Source organism: Sus scrofa, chromosome 16, assembly GCF_054392235.1.
Source record: "Sus scrofa isolate SSC_HxYL_T2T_F1_AM1 chromosome 16, Sscrofa_HxYL_maternal_Yorkshire_Landrace_v2.0, whole genome shotgun sequence".
Taxonomy (NCBI): Eukaryota; Metazoa; Chordata; class Mammalia; order Artiodactyla; family Suidae; genus Sus; species Sus scrofa.
Window position 1 is genome coordinate 17898495 of NC_139398.1, and position 22386 is coordinate 17920880.

Sequence of the window (22386 nt, forward strand, 5' to 3'; positions counted from 1 at the left end):
TCCAAAATGAGGGAACAAGCCTTTATACCTGAAATAAGCATTATTTACATAAGCACAGCTTTTAAGGGTATATTATATTAAATACCAGGTAATGGGTTCTTCATAGATTTTTAAAGGCATTCTTGTTTCCTTTCTGAGCCTTCATTGCATGCTGTCCACTTGGGTGAAGTCGAGCACTCAACCGTCCCTCTTTCAGGAATACTAGTTGTTTCTTTTTTATGACCAAACCCACAGCATACATAAGTTCCCAGACCAGGGACTGAATCTGAACCACAGCTGTGACCTACACCATAGCTGCAACACTGAATCGTTTAACCCATTGTGCTGGGCTGGGGATCAAACTCCAACCTCCACAGCAACCTGAGCTACTGCAGTTGGATTCTTAAACCAGTGTACCACAGTGGGAACTCCAACAAGGATATATATTTTTTTGGTGGCACCCTCGCATGCAGAATTTCCCAGGTCAGGGTTTGAACCCATGCCACAGCAGTGACAACACTGGATCTTTAACTCACTAGGCCAGCAGGGAGCTCCACAAGGATATTTTTAAGGCAGACTTTAAACAAATAACTGTAAGAATTTGTTTTACTGGAATATGAATCCTTACATTTTCTTCCTTTGCCACTTCTCCTATGCACAGTTGGGGATGTTAGTTATGTCCCCTCATCAACTGCCCAGCTCCTTTTCCTTCCATGTGGCAACAGTGCCTTTACTTCAGGATGGGGGACGGCAAATGAAAAAGGAACTGATTTGCCTGTGGCCGGGCAAGGAGCCCTGAGGCTGGTGGACATTCACGGCAGCATCCTGCCTAACAGTCTCTCACCCCTCCTCTTTATTCCCCTACCCCAGAGTTCTCTGAACTGACAGCCTGGTTAATGTTCCGGAATGTTCCGGCAGAGTTCCGTGACTCAGTGTGACCCTGTTCTTCCACTGCAGCAGTGTTGCTCATGCCCCAAATGAGGTCTGAAAGGAAATCCCCAATGAAAACAACCCCCCTTCCTCACACATTAAGACACTCAGACATGCAGGTGGCCCAATACTACGGCAAGACATGAACTCTTTCCTAGAACGAGTCCCAATTTTATCCTTGTCCTCAATCCGACTGTATTTTTCTTTATCTTCCCACTTTCGTAGATTACTATTGTAAATCTTGTCACAAAACTATGATTTCAGAGATGCATCTCAGAGGCCCAGTCCCTCCCCCATCTGCCCTCCATTAGCTTGTAGCATCAAGAGGAAGTCCCCTACCTTTCGCTGAGGCTTCTCCACAGCTGTGCACCTGCAACAGAAGTAAATATGAGACATGAATGGAGGTCTTTTCCTCTTGAGGCATTTCTCAACTTAGAAATAGTTCTGAGGAGTTCCCGTCGTGGCGCAGTGGTTAACGAATCCAACTAGGAACCATGAGGTTGCGGGTTCGATCCCTGGCCTTGCTCAGTGGGTTAAGGATCCGGCGTTGCCGTGAGCTGTGGTGTAGGTTGCAGACATGGCTCGGATCCCATGTTGCTGTGGCTCTGGTGTAGGCCAGCGGCTACAGCTCCAATTCAACCCCTAGCCTGGGAACCTCCAAATGCCACGGGAGCGGAGCGGCTCAAGAAAAGGCAAAAAGACAAAAAAAAAAAAAACAAAGAAAGAAAGAAATAGTTCTGAGCTATTTAAAAAGGAACGCTTAGATCTCTAGAAACTATCAAATCATACAGAGTATACCTCTGGTACCACAACTCATTCAGGCAAATGGTCCACAACTATTGAGATTCTACCAGATGCGAAACACTAGGACAGGTACCACGGGAGAAAGAACCAAATAACACGTGGCCCTGCCTTGGGGACTGTACTATCTGTCCCATGAGGCAGAGAGAATCTGTGCTCCGGTAAATGTAAAGGCCCCAAGGTAGGTGGTATAGGAACTCTACAAGAAACATAAACTATGGCAGTCTGGGGAGGAGAAAAAAATGTGCTAGTCATGAAAGCACCAATCATGGAGGTGGTATTTATGGTGAGCTTTGAAATGACAAAGGGGAACTGAAACAGCTGCTTTTTGAGAAAGGAGATTTTTATCTATTCATTCTTTAGGTGTTTTGAGTTTATAACTAGGCTAAAATGTTTTATACATATTATATATATAATAATATATGTTATTTATAACATATACGTAAAGGATATATATATCCCTAGATCTCGGTTATTCAGCTAATTCTCCAATGACTTTCTTCATTGGACTATGTCTTGACGCTATACTCCCAGTTACCAGCTCTTATGAAGTTCAGTCAAAGAAACAGCCATAGGGTGGTTGCTGCCTTTTCCATCAAACAAATGCCAAATATGTTGTCACTTTCATTCTTCAGTAACCCCTCTCAAAGATTTATGCGATACATTCTTCTTAAAATTTAGCCCCAGGAAAAACTGCTTGTCTCCTTTAATCACATTAGAATTGCTCGATTGATCTGGTTTCCCTTTTTGCTTTGGCTGCCAGTAAGCACAGGGGTAAATATGTCCCAATTATGGTCATCAAGTTGGACTCCTTCTACTAGTCCTCTTTTAAACAGTCTTACTTTTCATGTTCCTTATAAGCTGCCTCAAATATTTTGGCATTAGATGGCATATCAAAACAAAGCAAATAACTCAAAAGAACCTAAGAAATTATAAGCACTGGTGACATGCCAAATAAAGTTGGAAAGCTGGATAGACTAAACTCTAGCAGCAGCAGCTCACCTTGTTATAGGACATTTCTCTGATAACACTGAAGCTGAGAGTGAAGAAAGTAGCTAACATTATGGTTTGTTTTCTTATTAAAACTGGAAAAAATAATACAATAAGTAAGATATGAAAGCCATCTAAGTGCCCATCCATAGATGAATGAATAAAGAAGATGTGGTGTGTATATATACATATATATAATGGAATATTATGCAGCCTTAAAAAGAATGAAATCTTGCCATTTGTGGCAACATGGATATGCTAAGTGAAATAAATCAGACAGAAAAACAAATACCATGTGATTTCACTTATATGTGGAATCTAAAAAAAATAAAGCAAATGGAGAAATAAAACAAAATAGAAACAGTCTCATAGATACAGAGACGAACGTGGTTGCCAGAGGCGAGGGGAGGCTGGGAGCAGGTAAAAACAGGTGAAGAGGATTAAGAGATGTGAACTCTCAGTTACAAGATAAGTCACTGGGGATGTAATGTACACAAAGAGAACATAATCAATAATATTGTAGCAACTTTGTAGGGTGCTGGATGGTAACTGGTCTTACTACACTGGTCATTTCATAATGTACAAAATAATGAGTCACTATGTTGTATACCTGAAACATATAATACCGTGTGTTCATCATAATAAAAAGGGAGGAAATGAATATGGGTGCTCATTGAGGGAGTTAGAGTGGTGAGGACAGCAGCACCACAATTACTGAACATGGCTGAGGCTGGGGCTGAGGGCTGAGGACAATGAAGTGGTAAGAACTCTTAAACTGGGGACAAAGAGCTGGTTCAAAGGGAGAGGGGAGCTGGGCTGCAGTGGGGCTGCTGAACAGAAGGGAGCACTGAGAACTGATTTCCAGCCTTGGCAGGGCTTGGAGACAGTACTTGTAAAGTCTAAGGTCAAAGATGAGGCCATTCTATAGGGGACTGAGATGTTCCCACTGTAGTGCAACAGGATCAGTGGCACCTCTGTAGTGCCAGGACACAGGTTCAATCCCCAGCCCAGCACAATGGGTTAAAGTATCCAACATTGCCACAGCTGTGGTATTTTGGCTTGGATCTGATCCTTGACCCAGGAACTCCATTTGCTGCAGGGTGACCAAAAAAATAAAAATGTGCATATATACATATATATATTATACACAAACACACACATATATACACATACACATATACATATACATATATGGGACTGAATCCAGGCTGTCACACAAGCCATCAGGGTACAAGTTGAAATGACAGAGAACAGAGAGTGCACAAAGGCCTAGAATTGATAGGCCACAAGTCTGAGTCCATGTTCAAGTGCAACCAGAACATGGCATCAAATGGAAAGTGTAGATCTAGCAGCAGGAAAGATACAAAGGGACAGTGGTTGGCAACGCTCCACAGGAGGCGTGTGGGGACCTCCACTGCCTAGGGCAGTAGTTCAAGAGCATCTCAAACAGCACTGGAGCAGAAATTCCTGGTTCTTTGTCAAAGAGAGAGAAGGAGAAGTTAGTCAAGGACAAGTTGAAGGTGCGGGAGGAGTTTCCCACACTGAGGAAACATCCCCAGAGCCCAAAGGAAGGGCTTAATCTGGGAGCCCACACTCAAGTACACAGTGAGAGCATGCAAGAGGAATCTGTCACAGATCCAGGTTGTTTATGCTGGTGACTCATAAGCCAGCAACATGGGGTTACCTGGGTTTCACAACGATTAAGTGCACACTTTTTTTTTTGCTTTTTTGCTTTTAGGTCCCCACCTGCAGCATATGGAAGTTCCCAGGCTAGGGGTCAATTCAGAACTGCAGGCGCCAGCCTACACCACAGCCACAGCAAAGTCAAAATTGAGCTTCATCTGTGACCTTCACCATAGCTCAGGGCAACACCGGACACTTAACCTACTGAGTGAGGCCAGTGGTTGAATCCGAATCCTCATGGATACTAGTAAGGTTCTTAACTCACTGAGCCACTACAGGAACTTCCAAGTCCATGCTTTTGCTCACCTATTTCATATTAAGTATCTAAGTCGATATTAAAGACATAACGGAGAGGAGGTATACAATTAAATACTTAACAACAGGGTTCCCATTGTGGCTCAGAGGTAATGAATCCCGATTAGTATCCATGAGGATGCAGGTTCCATCCCTGGCCTCTCTCAGTGGGTTAAGGATCTAGCATTGCCATGAGCTGTGGTGTAGGTCACAGGGGCAGCTTGGATCTGGAGTTACTGTTGCTGCAGCATAGGCCAGCGGCTGTAGCTCCGATTTGACCCTTAGCCTGGGAACTTCCATATGCTGCAGGTGCGGCCTTTAAAAAAAAAAAAAAAAAAGGCAAATAAATAAATAAATTTTTTTTTTTAATGACACAGAAGAACAAACCCATGTTCTATCATGAGGTGGAGCTGTGACTGGGTCCGAGGCACTTCTGTTTTACATTCATTCTAGTGTGACCCTTTTGCAACCCTGTAATATGAGGACAACTTTCCCATCTCACACGATAAAGAGGTTCAGATTATGTCGTGGGCTGGATAACAGGTCTTAAGATAACAGGTCTTAATCCTTAAAACCTGAAAAATGTTACTTTATAGGGAAAGGGGGATTTATCCAATGTGATGAAGTTACAGCTCAAGAGATGGAAATATAGTTCTAGATCATCCAGGTGGGGCCCAAATGGAATCACAAGGGCCAGTGTAAGAGGGAAGCGGAGGGAGATTTGATTCAGGCAGAGAAGGAGGTGAGGGGACCTGAGGGAGTGACTGGAGTGATGTCCTTCAAGCCAAGGACACCAGCAACTGGCAGAAGCTGGGACCTGCAGGGAACCCTTCCCTAGAGACTCTGGAGTGAGCACAGCCCTGCTGACACCTGGCTTTTGGCCCAGGGATACCACTTTTAGACCCTAAGAGGATTAACTTCTGCTGTAGTGAGTGACCAAACTGGTGGTGATTTGTAACTGGAACCACAGGAAACCCATACAGTCTATGACGGGACCTGTCCATAGCTAAGAGATGGAGCGAACTAGCTGTAGGAGGCTAGCATTCTTCCCACCCCACCACCTTAATTTTTTAAAGGATGGGATCTTGGCAATGGACATATTTCCTGCAACTTATGAATATGAAAGGTTCACATTTACAAGAATGTCCAGGTGATGGATGAGTCAGTGTAGGCAACGGTAAGGAAAGAAGAGTTACCAGGTCTTTCCACTTCATCCTTGGCCTTTTCCACTTGTCTCTTCTTGATCATTTGTGCCCAGACTGCCACCAAATCTGTACACCAGTGAAAATACTGAGATGCTCAGCTTGCTTTATGAGTCAACTTGCTCCACTGAGCTAGAGGGGCTGCTAGTAAAATATGAAAGTGGCTGTTTCTTCTCAGATTCCCCTGAGGGAGCTCCCTAGAGGGTGAAAGCATTACCAAGTCTATTTGAAACAGGCATTTCTCGATCAGGTATAAATCAAGTCAGAAATATGGGTATCACTGTGTGTTGATCCCATCAACCCCAGCCCAAAGCCCTACAGCATGGAGATGCCTCACCTCTAATGAATACAGATGTAATTAATATATCTGAGGTAACAGGAAGTATCAGGCCAGGTGCCTGTTAGGGTTAGAAGGTAGGTGTCTGTTCTCTGAGACAGAAAAGAGGTGGGTGTGGAGGAAGAGAAGGAGAGAAGGAAGGGTGTGTTTAAGAATATAACCTAAATTTATAGATTCAAGGAAAAAAGCAAGAACGGGGCTAAACCAAATCTGTTCACCTTGCCAGAACAGTGAATGAAGGAATCACCTTCAAACCCTGAGATACACCCATGGAAAACAATCTTCCTAAATAGTTCACACGAGTTAGTTTAAGAACCACAAAAACTTAAAATAAACACCGGACTTCACATCATAGAACACTATGACAGCACATCTCTAACATATGATGGTACATCCCTAACAGATGATGGTACACTCCTATCAGCCTCTATCCCTGGTCCCAGGACTGGCACTGGGAAAGAAAGGGTGTCTCCCACAAGCTGCCCCAGTACCCCCGCCAAGGCCAGGACTCTGGACAGACAGACATATATGCATCTGTCTATAGGAACCACATCTGAAACCATGTCTCCATTTGGGGTTACATTTAGTGAAATCAACTGCCTCATTGGAACCTCCTCTTAGCTATTTCTGATCAAATCAGTCTTATCCCACTGAAGTTCATGGGGCTCAATTATTCCAAGCAGGGATTTTTGCCCATCCATGCAACGAGCTCAACCCCTGGTGGAAGAAGTCTGGAAAAGCTTGAGTCAGATTTATAATACAGTTAAGTTACTCAGAAAATACCTAAAACAAATTTTAAAAATAATTCACGTTCTCACTTTTAATTTGATGCTTAATGTGAATTTATTTTTCCATTCAGTTAAAAAATGTATTTAATCATTACTTAACTATTTTTAAACCCTGAATTCAGGTTTTTTTTTTTCCATCGAGGCAGAGAAAAACAAAACTTATAAACTAGTCCATTTTCCAATGGCCCGGTTTCATCATGTGGGATGTAATAAATATTTAACTGTTATCCTCACTGCAGCCTACTTAAATATCAAATTGGCACTTAAAATAACAGCACTTAGAGCCAAAAGAGAAACCAGCATACACAAACCTTTTTTCCAGCAACAGTAGCTATGACTAAGGAAAATGTCAGTTAAAGAAATAATAAATATTAAATAAATTTAATAAGTTTCTATTTAATACTTAACAAACACTCCAAATAGCAAAATCAATGCCTACATAATCTGTTATTTTTTCCTTTTCAAAGGACCACTAGGTTAATATGCCTACACAAAGATGAGACATTCAAAGCCTAGAAAATTAAATACCATAAAAATGAATTCCAAGTTTTCTTACCTCTTGTTCTAGACAAAACCATATCCTTTATTATTTGCATAATAACACGCCCAAGTATTATGACGGAAATCAGGTGATACACTCTCCACGGAGTCAGGGCAAGGAACCTACACAGCAAAAACAGACAAATCATCATTTCAACTTGAGGATTTTTTACCTTTATTTATTTGTTTTTGTCTTTTTACTGCTGCACCTGCAGTATATGGAAGTTCCCAGGCTAGAACTGCAGCAGCTGTTCTACTCCCCAGCTTATGGCAAAGCGGTATTCTTAACCCACTGAGCAAGGCCAGGGATTGAACCTTCATCCTCATGGATACTAGTGGGGTTCTTAACCCGCTGAACCGGAATGGCAACTCCTGATTTTTACTTTTTTTTTTTTTTTTTTTTTGGTCTTTTTAGGGCCGCACCTGTGGCATGTGGAGGTTCCCAGGCTAGGGGTCTAATCAGAGGAGTTGCTGCCGGCCTACGCCAGAGCCACAGCAACACCAGATCTGAGGCGTGTCTGCAACCTACAAAACAGCTCGCAGCAACGCTGGATCCTCAGCCCACTAAGAGAGGACGGGGATGGAAGGCACAACCTCATGGTTCCTAGTAGGATTCGTTTACGCTGCGTCAAGATGAGAACTGATTTTTACCTTTTTTTTTTTTTTTTTTTAAATTAGGTTTACTTTCTGCCACAGAAACAAAAAAATACATTCAATAATGAGTGCACTTTTCAAAGGCACCTCAACGTGGCCACATGAAAGTTACTTAACAGGCATCAAAGTCAGCAAAATAAAAGCACTTGAGCCATGTGTACTTTTGTGCTGAGCTTTCTGCTCCAACCTCCAATTGGGGCCGAGGATTTGCTATCCTGGGTATGGCCCAAATATCGCTCTGCTAACAGAACAGAGCTGACCTGAAAAAGTATCAGGATGGGTGAAAATAAAAAGGCGGAGCTGCTCACACACGGAATAGCTAACGCAGATGCCCCGGACATGCTGACCTCTGCCTCATGGTTTTCTTTGATGCCATGTTCATTTCTCTAACTCCTACCCCACCCCCCAATTTCTTAAAAATAGCAGTTATTAGGGATCCAATTTGCTAGCTCTTTCTCTTTAAGATCACTGTCCTTTTGTCTATCTGCCCACCTCCTTTCCAGAGGGCAACAATGAATTCTTTATCATGAACAGCACACAAACCCTACAGTACTTTTTGTTTGTTTTTCAATTCGGCTTAGAAAGGAATGGGATGGCAGAGAAGCACAAGGAGCTCTAAGCCTTCACACAGAGGTTGAAGCCCATTTTACACAAGTTAGTTGGTTAAGTTGTCAATTAACTTTGGCATAATCAGAACTCAGAAAAATTAATTTAACAGACACATTATTATTATTATTATATTTCTTTTTAGGGCTGCACCCGTGGCATATGGAAGTTCCCAGACTAGGGGTTGAATCAGAGTGGCAGCTGCGGGCCTACACCACAGCCATAGCGACACGGGACCTGAGCTGAGTCTGTGACCTACACCCCAGCTCGCAGCTACTCCAGATCTTAACCTCCTGAGTAAGGGCAAGGATCGAACCTGTGTCCCCATGGACACTAGTCAGGTTTGATACCACCGAGCCATGATGGGAACTCCGACAGACATGTCATCTAATACTAGCTGCAGGGCACTGTGGGCTGTATAGAGAAGCACAGAACACATGACTACAGGCTTCAAGGAACCTACTTCCTCATCAGAGAGATGCACAAAGGCTGAGCTAACAAAGTCCAAGGCAATGAATCTTAGGTGCTAAAATGGAACATGAATAAAGAACAAAGAGAAATGATTAACTCCAAATCAGGGAAGATTTAAAGAAGGGGCATTGAACTTGATCTGGGAGGATGGATACCATTGAGAAGAAAACAGAAGCCATTCCAACTGGAGGATAAAACATGCATGGAAGAAAAGAGTCAGGCAAGGGTGAGGTATGCCTGGAGTATGTGTGCCAAGTGCCCTGGGGTGGCCCCAGCAGAAGGAATAGGATAAAAGAAAGAGTTGGGAGACTGGCAGAGAGAAGAGATTGAGATGCCAGGCTGGGGGGCAGACTTTGGCAGGCCCTGAAGAATATGTAGGGAGTTTGAACTTAACATCACTGGCAACAGAGAGAAGGCTCATGAAGTGGCAGTTTCCAAAATTTTTTATAGTGACCCACAGCAAAAAATCCATGTACCTCTAAATACAAGCAAATGGCCAAGGTCACTTGTATACCACCTTTCTTTCACATCTGTCTTCTAAATTGTGGTTCATTCCATGGACATGTGTGGGTAAAATCCTACAAAACTTGCCCTGAAAGTCAGGTGTAAGTATATTCTCAGCTTATAGTTATATCAAAGTTACTAGTTTGTGATTATAGAGCATGGAATCATATTACTGTGATTTTTTTAGTTAAAAAGTAACTTATGAAAAAAAACATGTCAATGAAACCAAAGTTTCAAAAATATTATTTATCCTTACGATGTATGATGCCTTCTGATACTTTCTGTGCAATTCTATTATAATTTTATATGCTGACTGTGACTCACTAAAGTGACTCCACAAATGAGTTGTAATTCACGGTGTGACATACTACATCAGAAGGAAACTGCAAATGTTTGATTGGTCTGTTTCATTAGAATGGCCTTTGCAGAATCAGGCAAAGCACTAGGAGAGAGAGTTCTCTCGAGGTTAAAGGTCTTCAGAGCTAGCTGGGAAGACAAATATTTAAGTTTCTTATTCTTTTTTTTAATTGAAGTATAGTTGATTGGCTATATTGTGTTCATTTCTGCTGTACAGCAAAACATACACACATATATATACACTCGTTTAAAATATTCCTTTCCATTATGGTTTATCACTGGACATTGAATACAGTTCTCTATGCTATACAGTAGGTTCTTATTAATTATTCCCTCCATGTATTATAGCTTACACCTGCTAACCTCAACCTCCCACTCCATTCCTCTCCCAACCCCCTCCCCTTGGCAACCACCAGTCTCTACTCCTTGTCTGTGAGACTATTTCTGTTTTGCAGATAAGTTCACTTGTATCATATTTTATATTCCACATATAATATCATATGGTATTTGTCTTTCTCTTTCTGGCTTACTTCACTTAGTATGATAATCTTCAGGTCCATCCATATTGCTGTAAATGGCATTATTTTACTCTTTTTATGGCTTAATAGTATTCCATTGTATTATGTACCACATCTTATTATGTACCCATTCATCCATTGGTGAACATTTAGGTTGTTTTCATGTCTTGATTATTGTACATAGTGCTGCTATGAACATAGGGGTGCATGTATCTTTTTGAATTATAGTTCTGTCTGGATATATGCCCAGGAGTTGGACTGCTAGATCATATGGTAACACGATCCTTAGTATTTTGAGGAACCTCCATACCATTTTCCATAGTGGTTGTACCAACTTACATTCCCACCAACAGTGTGGAGGGGTGGGGTTCCTTTTCTCCACACCCTCTCCAGCATTTTTTATTTGTAGACTTTTTAATTATGGTCATTCTGACTGATATGAAGTGACACTACTGACTGGTATAGGTCTGATTTGCATTTCTCTAATAATTAGTGGGGTTGAGCATTTTTTTTTCACGCACCTATTGGCCATTTGTTTTTCTTCTTTGGAGAAACATCTATTTAGGTCATCTGCCCATTTTTTTTGACTGGTTTGTTTGTTATTTTGTTGTTGAGTTGTAGGAGCTGTTTGTATATTTCAGAAATTAAGCCCTTGTCAGTTGCATCATTTGCAAATATTTTCTCCCATTCTGTAGGCTGTCTTTTCATTTAGTTTAAGCTCTCCTTCGTTGTGCAAAAGCTAGTATAGTTTGATTAGGTCACATCTGATATTTTTATTTTCCTTTCTATTGCCTTAGAAGATCATCTGAGTATTTTTTAAAAACCAAAGAAATGCAAAAACAACTGAAACAGTGAAGGTCATTAGTTATTCTTTTAGTGGAAATTACAATATTCCAGGAATAGAAAAATTAGGTAATGACAGGACTTTGACCCACCTCCCTGGCTGCCAGAAGACCTGATTTAGAGAGCATTGCCACAGCAACTCCAAAGAGCACTGGGGATGCCCCCTGTGTGTCCTGGGCAAGGGTCTATTTGGTAATTAACGATCCTCAGCCAGATGAGAAGGCAAACTTAATAACTATTTAAGTTTGTATGGAAATGCCAAAATTGTATGGAGTTGCTTGTTTCTTGGTAGATTAGTGTCTTTGCAGCCCAGAATTAAGTATAGAAATGTTTGATGAATGAAAATCCTAACATTAATAATTTGTATTTAGAAAATCCTGCACATATTTGGTATTTTAATTATTTATACTAAGATGATTTGTCTCATTTGAATTTAAAATATGTAGTATAGTTTACACTCGTGATTTGAAATTAAAATCTTAGGAACATCTATGAGTTTGTTTATTTTATGGGAATTAACTGATACTTGGGTAAGCTTGGTTGTTAAAGTCATTTTTTTTTAAACTTCAAATTTGGTTACTTTCAAACATAAACAAAAAGAGAAACCAAAGTATAATAAACCCCATTCATGGCCAGTCTTGTTTCTTCTCTATACTCATCTGCTAAGCTCCCCCCACCACATGTGTACCCAAATTATTTGAGGCAAATCCCCAAAAACACATAATTTAACTTGCAAATATTGTCATTTACCTTCAAAAACAAAATAGGACTGTTTAACCTAACAATATCACTCTCATATGTAATAAAATTGCTGTAATTCCTTAATGTCATCAGATACCTGTCAGCATTAATATTTTCCCAGTCATCTTTTGCACATGTGCGCACACACACACACACACACACACACACTGAAACAAAATCTGAAAAAGTGACACACTGAAATTGATGGATGTGAGTTTTAAGTTTCCTGTAATTTACAGGATTCCCGCTCACCCCCCATGTCCCTCCCTCTGTCTCTTTCCCTTTAATTTTATTTTTCTTGCTGGAAATTTTTGTGGAAGAAATAGACTCATATTTTGTCCAGTGAACTTTTCCACAGTCTGAGAGTCATTCACTGTACCCTTGTGGTTTAGTTTAACATTTTCCTCTATCCCTTCGCAGACTGTAAAAATGGGGAGTTTCATTTAGAGCCTTGACCAGATTTAGGTTCAATTTTTTTTTTCCTGTAAAATACATGAAAGGTGGAGGTGTGTGTTCCCATCAGGAGACACACACTCGCTGGTGTCTATTTTTGTGATATTAGCAGCCATGCATGATGACTGCCTGGTTATGAGTTCCTCAGGGGCGACATGGGGTATGAGCCCTTCATTCTTGCTTTGGTATCATCTGGACCACTTCCATAACAAGACACTTCCCTTCACCAGTGTTTCATTGCTGTGAGAGATGGATCTCATGGGAAAGGCAGGATCAATATCTGATTCTTTCCCTTTATTTACCAGCTTTCATCTTGAGAAGTAGCCTCCGGCAGTAAAGAAGTTGGTTTCCTCATTCCTTTTTTCAGTGTTATTATGAATGATGGGCTCCAGCCTACGGCCGGCCTTCTCTCCCCTACTGACCTCAAGTGGCCCACCTTGGCTGGTGGGAGCTTAATCGGGTTGGTTCCTGAGCGCCTTTGGTATAAGCTTATTAACCTTTGATGATAAAGTACATTAAAGGCACAGGGAAAATATAAAATGTACAAGTACAGTTTAATTTGTTGAAAGGAGTAAAACAAAACTTTTTAATGAAATCAACACCTCTCTTGAAAATGTGCTGGATTTATAAACAAAAAAAGTCATGTTCGCTAAAATTGAAAGCTCAAAGAAAAATGAAGGTTATAACCTTAATCGCAATTTATTCTTTAAAAAGTTGGGAGTTCCCTGATGACCTAGTGGCTAAGGTCACTGCTGTGGCTCCAGTTGCTGCTATGGTGCAAGTTTGATCCCTGGCCTAGGAACTTCTTCGTACCTCAGGCATGTCCCAAAAAAGGGGGGGAGTTAAAGTTGTTTTCAAACCAATCTTTCATTTATATGAAAACTGACTTATAGGACATCAAAAAAAAAAAAAAAAAAGGAGCAAACAAACAAACCCTGTCTGCTGGCCATGATGCTGATGCCATGATGCCATAGCACCACCCCGAGTAAGACTGCACTTTCACCCAACCCACTTCAATCAGGGAGAACCAGCCACCCCCACCGAAATCCTTCTCAGGTCAGGAAGCCCAGTATGGCTTCGGCACCCAGTTTCCTACAGGATCCTTTCATTACTGGGGGAAGGAGAAATGCTATGATCATTCCATAACCACTGACTATCAGACTCTGGGCTAGAGGTGCAGGGAGTCACTGATGACAAAACCCCAGCAAAGCCGGGAAGTAGACGAGTAAACAACTATGTTTAACCCAAGTACTTTCCAAAATGCTGTGGAAGCAGACAGGAGGGCCGGCGCCTGCATATGCAAGACGGAGAAAGCTCTCGGGAGAAGGTGGCCTTGAAGCTTTGGCTCCCTGGAGAAGTCAGACTTTGCCAGGTGGACAGTGCCAAAGGCATTCCAGGGTGGGAACAGCATAAGAAGAGGGAACAGCAAGAGTGCAAGAGCCCAGAAGAGGCGTGTGAGAAAGCTTGCCTGAAACACTAGCCTCCCTCAGCCCTGAGGGGCTAGCTCTGCCCTCTGGAACCACACTGCAGTGAGTAAAACTCAGGTCTACATACTTTGTATGTATTCACTCATTTCATCCTTATAACAGTCCCATGATGAGGGCATTACGATTAGCCGCTCTTTGCAGATGAGGAAGGAGAGGTTAAGAAAATTGCCCAGGGGAGCTCCCCTTGCGACGCTCAGTGGGCTAATGACCCAGTGTTGCCATGAGCTGTGGTGTAGGTAGCAGACTCGGCTCAGATCTGGCATTGCTGTGGCTGTGGTGTAGGCTGGCAGCTGTAGCTTGGATTCGACCTCCAGCCTGGGAACCTACATATGCTGCGGGAGAGGCCCTTTAAAAAAAAGAAAGAAAGAAAATTGCCCAGGAACCAGGCACCCAGACAGCTTGGCTCTGATCCAGCTCTCTCACTGCTCTGCTTAACATCTCCCAGACACAGGAAGTCAGGAAGACAGCCTCTCCCTCTGTCTGTTGTCCCATGAAAATAGACGGGAGAGCTGCCACCCATTTCCGAGGATGTGTCTGCTCAGGGTGTGCGGAACTGACTTAAGAGATGCCAGGAGCCCTCCTCAAAGACACCAGTGTCCCCACCAAGGCTGCAGAATATGAGGCGTATGTTCGTGCCTCTTCAGGACAAACATCCCTTGTTCCTTCCTATCTTCCCAGGCATCCCATCCCTCCTCTGGCTCCAGGTGGGGACTCTTAACAGAGTAAATGCTCCCACTGGGCATCTGGTCCCTACAGAGTGGGAACCAGGAAGAGGGACCTTAAATCCCTCTCTTCTGGAGGACTCCACAGGTCTACTTGTACAGTTTTTGTTTTTAATTAATAGACAGCGATCACTTACATGTGGAATCTACAAAAAAAAGAAAAAGAAAGAAAGAAAGAAAGAAAGAAAGAAAGAAAGAAAGAAAGAAAGAAAAGAAAAGAATACAAATGAACTTGTTTTCAGAACAGAAACAGACTCAGAAACTTTGAAAAACTTACGGTTACCAAAGGGGACAGGTGGGCGGGGAGGGATGGACTGGGGGTTTGGGATTGGCCTAAGCGCACTGAAGTTTACGGCATGAATGGCCAACGGGGACCTGCTGTGTAGCCCAGGGAACTCTACCCAGTATTCTGTGATGATCTATGAGATCACAGAAAGAGCATGGAGGTGTCTATGTGTATAACTGAATCACTATGTTGTACAGCCGAAATTATCACGACCTTGTAAATGAACTATACTTCAATAAAACTAAAAAAAAAAAAAAAAAAAAAAAACTAAAAAAAAAGATAAAATGTATTTTTTAGAGCAGGGTTAGGTTTACAGAAAAACTGAGCAGACTCTGCAGAGACCTCCCACCTATCTCCTCCCCATCCCCCACCTGTATGCAGGGTCCCTGAGAATTAACATCTTGCTTCAGTGTGATACATTTATTATAACTGATGAGTCGACATTGATATGTTATTAACCAAGGCCACAGTTGCAATAGGGTTCACTCTTGTTGTACATTCCTGACAAATGCAGAACGTCACATATCCACCATTACAGTGTCATGCCAAGTAGTTTCACTGCCCTAAAATTCCCCTGGGCTCCACTTATCCATGCCTTCCTCTCCCCATAAACCTAGGGACCACTGATCTTTCTCCTGTCTCTACTGGTTTGCCTTTTCCAGAATGCCATATATTTGGAATCACTCAGTATGTAGCCTTTATGACAGGCTCCTTTCACTGAGCAGTGTTTATTTAAGTTCCTTTCTCTTTTCACGGTTTGACAGCTCATTTCTTTTTATTATCAAATAACATTCCATGGTATGATGTATCACTGTTTATCCATTCACCGACTGAAAAACATCTTGGTTGCTTGCAACTTTGGCAATTATAAATAACGCTGTTCTAAAAATGTGGGTGTAGGATTTTGCGTAGGTTTTTAACTCATTAACTCATTGGGCACAGCCTTTTTTTTTTTTTTTTCTTAATAACAGCTCTACCAGCATGCTGGCTTATTTTGAACTTACAAGCAGTTAAAACCCTCAAGGATTCTACTTTTCTGACGCAATTTTTGAATCTCAGTATACCCATCACATTTGCCCTTGTTGGACGTGGCCCATCATTCAAAGCTACAGACCTTTATGATGGCATCCCTCACACTGGTCCATCGTCATGACAACCACACATTTGATGTCTGCGTGTCATCTGTCCTCATCCACACTGCTGATCAGACATCAATCCCTACAGGAGTTCTGTGATCCCCACCCGCCCCCCAAAGCTGCTCCCATGGTGATTTAGGTTTATTAATCAGCACTTTAGGAATATGATAGCACATCCAATTTGCTGCCACACTCCATCCATATCAATCCATCCTGTCCATAAAGACAGAATAAGAGATTTTCTTAAACATCTGTTGAAACCTGCTGCATTCCTAAGGTCTGAGTATAAGTGTAGATCAGCTTGGCTGCTGCCAAGAATGCCTTGGAGGCACAGAACAGGTCTCAGCAGAAGAACTCAACGTGATTAGGACCTGCCAGCAAATATCAGACGGCACAGCCTGATCCACGCCCAAGGGTGACCCCCATCTGCCCATTCACAGAATTCACAGACACACGTGGTAGCCCTCTCAGCCAGGAAGGAAGAGGATTCTTAAATGCTGCAGAACAATTATTTAGAGACAGGTTGTGGTCACAATGCAGGATGCCAGGAGGTCATGGGAAGCAGTGTGATACAGTATAGACTTTGAAAAGGGGAGTCTGTGGACAGTTTCTTCTTACCCGGGGGTGGGAGCTATGTAATTTTCTAGGCCCAGTGTGAGATGAAAATGCAGAGACCTTGCTAGGGGTAGAAAAGTCAACATCCCCTAACCAGCAGACCACAGCCACAACCCACAACAAACGGGAGATCCCCAAGACACCGCAGCCCCCACTCCAGGGATGTTCAGGACCTGGATCTGGGGCGGGTGCGAGGCCCCTGTCCAGTCATCACTCAGCACACCTGAAGAGGACCCTTTCACGCTAGCACCCGGGCCCCAGAGACAGGCAGGTGGCCACAGTGGAACACAAGCCTGATGCAACCCAGACTGACGCAACCCGGCCACTGCGCTGGGCAGGACACAGGACAGTCAGGCAGTGTGCAGTGGGGAGGAGGCGGCTGGGCAGGGCTGAGATCAAGTGGCAGGGAGGAGGTGGCAAGGGTCCCATCCTAGGGAGGAGGCCCCATGCTTCCAGCACGCGCTTCACTGTCCTTCACCGATAAAACACAAACTCAAAAGCAAAAGTGCTAGGAATTACAAGACAGAGACCTCAGAGCCTCAACGCCCAAGTGCAGGCCTTCTGAGCACCAAGCTCTGGTCACCGCCACAGGCCTGTTTAACAAGCCCTACCCTCTCCATATCTTGGTTGGAAGGTCCCATCACAAGGACCAAGAGAGGCTTATTTTCTCCTTAAAATCTTAGATCAATAACAAAAAGGCCATGGACCCTTGTCTTTCTCCAGATTGGCCTGGGACCTGTGACTGCATTAAGGGAGCCTACAAGTGGGAACTTTAAGAAAGGCTACCAAAAAAAAAAAAAAAAAAAAAAAAAAAAGAAGGACTACCAACCCCAGGTTTCTAGCTTTCATAACATCTTTCTCCAGGTGGATGGGCTTTTTATGACCAATTAAATTAAGGTCCTTCTGTATAGCGCAGGGAACTACATCCAGTCTCCTGGGATAGACCATGATAGAAAATAATATTTAAAAAGAATGTATATATTTATGACTGAGTCCCTTTGCTGTACAGTAGAAACTGGTACAATATTTTAAACCAACTATAATAAAAATATATGTAAATATGATATAAAAACACTTTAAATTGAAATATCATTTCTGTTTACTTAAATGGTTACATGGGCTTCCTTTAGCTGCAAGAAGGCACAACATTCATCTGACAAAGGATAATACAGATTTTGGAAACCCAGGCAGATAAACATTATGTATGACAACCATACTATACATATACATATCAGAACAAGCAAATATTACATATGACAATTATATGCTATATATAAATATATGAAATTATATACAAGTATATGTTTTATACATATATGTACGTATATGACAATATGTATGTAAGCATATCTATCTGTCTTATAAAGACATACCATATGGTTTAGCTGCTAGTGGAAAGGTAAAGTTTTGCAACTCGCTATGTGCACATTCTTTTAGCAAGTGGTATCCAATTTCTACATCTCAGTGTGATGATGGCTTTAAAAAATACCGCATGACCTGGCTGACTCATGTTTAGCTTGTGATAATATCATCCATGGATGACTTCCAGCCATGCTTGTGTAGCATCATTTCTGATTCATTTTTATATTGGATAAATTTGTTTATTTGCTTTTTTTTCTCACTGTTTTTTCTCTCTTCTGCACTCATTTCTCTCATTCTCTGGTTTGGTTACATCACTTTGAATTTCCATCTAGTTTTCAAGTCACCAACTGCAAAAGCCCACCTGGTATGACCGGGATGGTCTCTGCAGCACTGGTTTCCATTCTGTTATCTGGGTCAGCTAAGAAATAAGAGCCAATCTGTACGCTCAGAGACGAGGGAGGCTCTAAGGAAAATAGGGATGCAGAGAAACCTAAAAGACTGTAAGGGTCAACCCTCTACTCACAGTAAAAAAAAGGGGGGGGAGGAGTTTCCATTGTGACACCGTGGGTTAAGGATCTGGCTTTGTGGTTCAGATCGAGCGTTGCCGTAGCTGTGGGTATTCGACCCCTAACCCAGGAACTTCCATATGCCACAAGAAAAAGAAAACAAACAACAACAACCCCCCCCCCCAAATAAAACTTTTTTTCAACCAGCTATGTATCTATTTGATAAGGAAAACCTAACTAAATCTCCCATTACTTCATGATAGTTTGCAAGGCCCAATTAAATGGCTCATGGGATAAATTTCTTATAAAGCAGATAATGAGATAGTTCACAAAAGCAAACAGAAAAACATCTCTGGTAATGGATGGAAAGGACAGTATTCAGCTCATCCCGTGTGTGAAAACCTAGCCCTCATTTCTGGGTAAAGGATAACCCACTTTGTACTATGAAAGGAATACTGTCAACTACTAAAGTACATATGATTTGTCTTCAGAGAAAGTCTATGGAGAAAAGCACTGGAACCCTCCATCATTCTGAAGGAGGAATTAATCTGTAGTGTTTGCTTTGTAGCTCTTTCAAAACAGAGATCTAAAAAGGAGGTTTTGTCTTCCTTTGCTGAAATACATAAAGCCACAGACATTGCCGAGATAGTCCTTCGTTTATGCTGGCTTTATTTAATAGTACAGTGACTCTAATCATAAAAGAAGGGCTTCATATGATTTAAACAACATTATTCAAAGTCCAGATCACATTTTACTGGAAAATAATCCTGTCATCTTCCCCAGAGTTATGCATATTGGAGACCATCTTCCTTAATATCACAAAATTCTGAATCTCCTCTGAAGTTGGCTTTAGTTTTTCCTGGTCTTTTATACAGATCCTGAAAAGTACAGTCTGAAGATGCTATGTGAAACTAAATTATACACCACTAAAGGAGGGAAAAGCTGCCAAATAAACTATAACCCTCCGAATTGTAAAATGCATCCCAGTTACAAACCCGTTTAGACATGAAGGTATGTCAAGGAGAGGGAGGATATATTCCTTAGAAATCAACAAAATATATGGTTTTAAATAATTTAGAAAGAAGAGGGTAATCATGCAATGGAATGAGATAAAGGAATGACTCCATTAACCACAAGTTAGAGACTAAATTAAACTCAGAAGGCTTTTTTTTTTTTTTCCAGAGAAGTACTTCTTTAGTTGTGATGGCCAAAAAAGTGAATTAGAAGCAATGGAGGTGAGAAAGACAAAGAAAAATAAAGAGGTGAGCTCCTTTACACAGGGAGATGAGAAATTTTGGAAGCCATCCATAGGCAGGGAAACTTCTGACTAGCAATCCAAAAGGGTCCCTTGCTGTGGAGGAGGGGGTCAGGCTGGCTCCAGTAAAAATGGGTGGTGATAATCCAGTGAATTCAGGGAATGTGCCCAGCTCAGCAAAGCATGGTGGACACACCACAAGACAGTGGGGAGGAGCAGCGGGGAGTTTGCATTCTTGAGCCCAGAGAGTGGGAGAAGCCAAGGGCACAGCTGGAGTGGAACCAAGTCCATCTGAGGTCAAGGCAAAGCGAAATCGTGCCTGCTCTACCCCAGCTCTGCTCTGAAATTAAAAGAAAAGCCACCAGCAAATCAAGTCAGGAGCACCAGGCTGTGCAATGGGATTTTTAGCACCACCTAGTGTATAACGACATCTGCCTCACGCCTTCTGGCCCAGGCGGTCACTGAAGCTCACAAGAAGCTGGCTTCCAAGCATGATGGGTGAGTCAACCTCTACAGCCCATTCCAGCTGAGTTAACCAGTAGGTTTAATACCAACTCTCAGATTCAGTCACAGAAAGGAGCTAGAAGAAGAAAGAAGAGATCCAATCAAAGTTATGCATTGCAATGGAGGGTAAGAGGGGAGAGGAAGAGAAGTGGGGAGGGGGCAGAAGAGGGACAGTGAAACCCAGAGGCACAGAGGGGAAAAAGAAATAAACACAAAGTCAGGCAGCGTTGTCACGTCAGCCTGTTTAGTTTACATGGGTTTTTATGCAAATGGCAGTGAGATATACCATCTGTCTACCCAGTGGCACCTGCAGAGTTGAATTTCATCCCCAAATCATGTGGCTGGGGAGAAACACATCTACGTCCTTCTCTCTATGCCTCAGTGTTTTCATCTGTAAAGTGGGCACCAGCTAGACACGTCCTCCCCCAAATTGGCAGATCATCAGAATTACTCTGGGAACTTTTTCAAAATACAGATTCCTGAGCTCCACTCTGGACCTGGGAGAACAGAATCCTTGGGGTGAGGCCTAGAAATCTATACGTCAATTGCCAAGTTTGCAAACATGAAATTGCAGTGATCTCCCCGGGGCATTTCCGAACATTCTCTGAGTCCATGAACCGTAAACCTAAAAGCAACACCAAACAACGGATCCAAATCCACGCTGAACTTGGGACCTTCCCTTCATAAATAAATAAGTGCACCCACTGGGTGCGAGACACAATGGCAGGGGCTGAGGAGGCTTCAAGAAGACTAGCTCCTGGGTAGGTGGTAGGGGGGCCAGACACACAGTAATTAATTCAATGAACCTTTATAGGCATGCCCCAAAAAGAAATCAGCTGAGGAGTAGTGCTAGATATTTCCACATCTTCACCTCATTTTTTTTTTTTTTTTTGTCTTTTTGTCTTTCTTTAGGGTTGCATCCATGGCACATGGAGGTTCCCAGACCGGGGATCTAATCGGAGCTGTAGCCACAGCCACAGCAATGCCAGATCTGAGCTGTGACTGTGACCTACACCACAGTTCATGGCAATGCCGGATCCTTAACCCACTGGGCGAGGACAGGGATCAAACCTGCAATCTCGTGGTTCCTAGTCGGATTTGTTCCCACTGCGCCATGACGGAAACTCCCACCTCATTTTTTTTATTGAAGTAACAGCTGAGTTACAACAGTGTGTTAGTTTCAGGTGTACAGCAAAGTGATTCAGTTATACGTACATTTTTCAGATTATTTTCCATTATAGGTTATGACAAGATACTGATATAACAGTGATATGACCGCCTGTGTTTTACAGTAAATCTTTATTGCGTATCCATCTTCTGTATGGTAGTTTGTATCTGTTAACTCCCTTCCCCTAATTTATCCCCCTCTGTCTCCCTTTCTCCTTTGGTAACCCTAAGTTTGCTTTCCACATCTTCATCTCATTTACTGCTCCTGCATAACCCAATGAAGTCAGATATATGGAAATTACACACTCATAAACAGACTAGGTTAAAGCAATGTGTCTAAAACTGTGTAGTCTATAATTCAAAGAGTTGGGTCGTCTTGACTCCAAGACCACTGCTCTATTTACACACCATTTATGGAGTCCCTTGTCATCACATTTTGACTATCCAATCTAAAGAACCATAATGTTCTAGAGCAGAGTTGAAAGAGCAATTGCCATATGGGCTCCTGCCTTTTAAATACCCATTGAGTTGTGGTCAGCCACTCATCAACTCACGGCCGCCTTCCATTCGAGACAACATTCCAATGCACCTGACCCTGGCCAAGGTCCCAAAAAGGACTCTGCAGTTCCAAGTTCCAAGACTGAGAGTACTGTCA

General features: G+C 42.3%; 1 protein-coding gene across 1 annotated transcript in view; it reads right to left on the bottom strand.

Annotated features, from left to right (window-relative positions):
- The window catches only part of RETREG1 (reticulophagy regulator 1), a 151905-nt gene that overhangs the window by 100875 nt on the left and 28644 nt on the right, over positions 1-22386 (bottom strand). The window contains exons 2-3 of the mRNA XM_003483804.5: positions 7561-7667; positions 1249-1279 (exon numbers count right to left, since the gene is read on the bottom strand). Of these exons, the coding sequence (XP_003483852.1) occupies positions 1249-1279; positions 7561-7667 (138 nt within the window). The remainder of the gene's footprint in view (positions 1-1248; positions 1280-7560; positions 7668-22386) is intronic.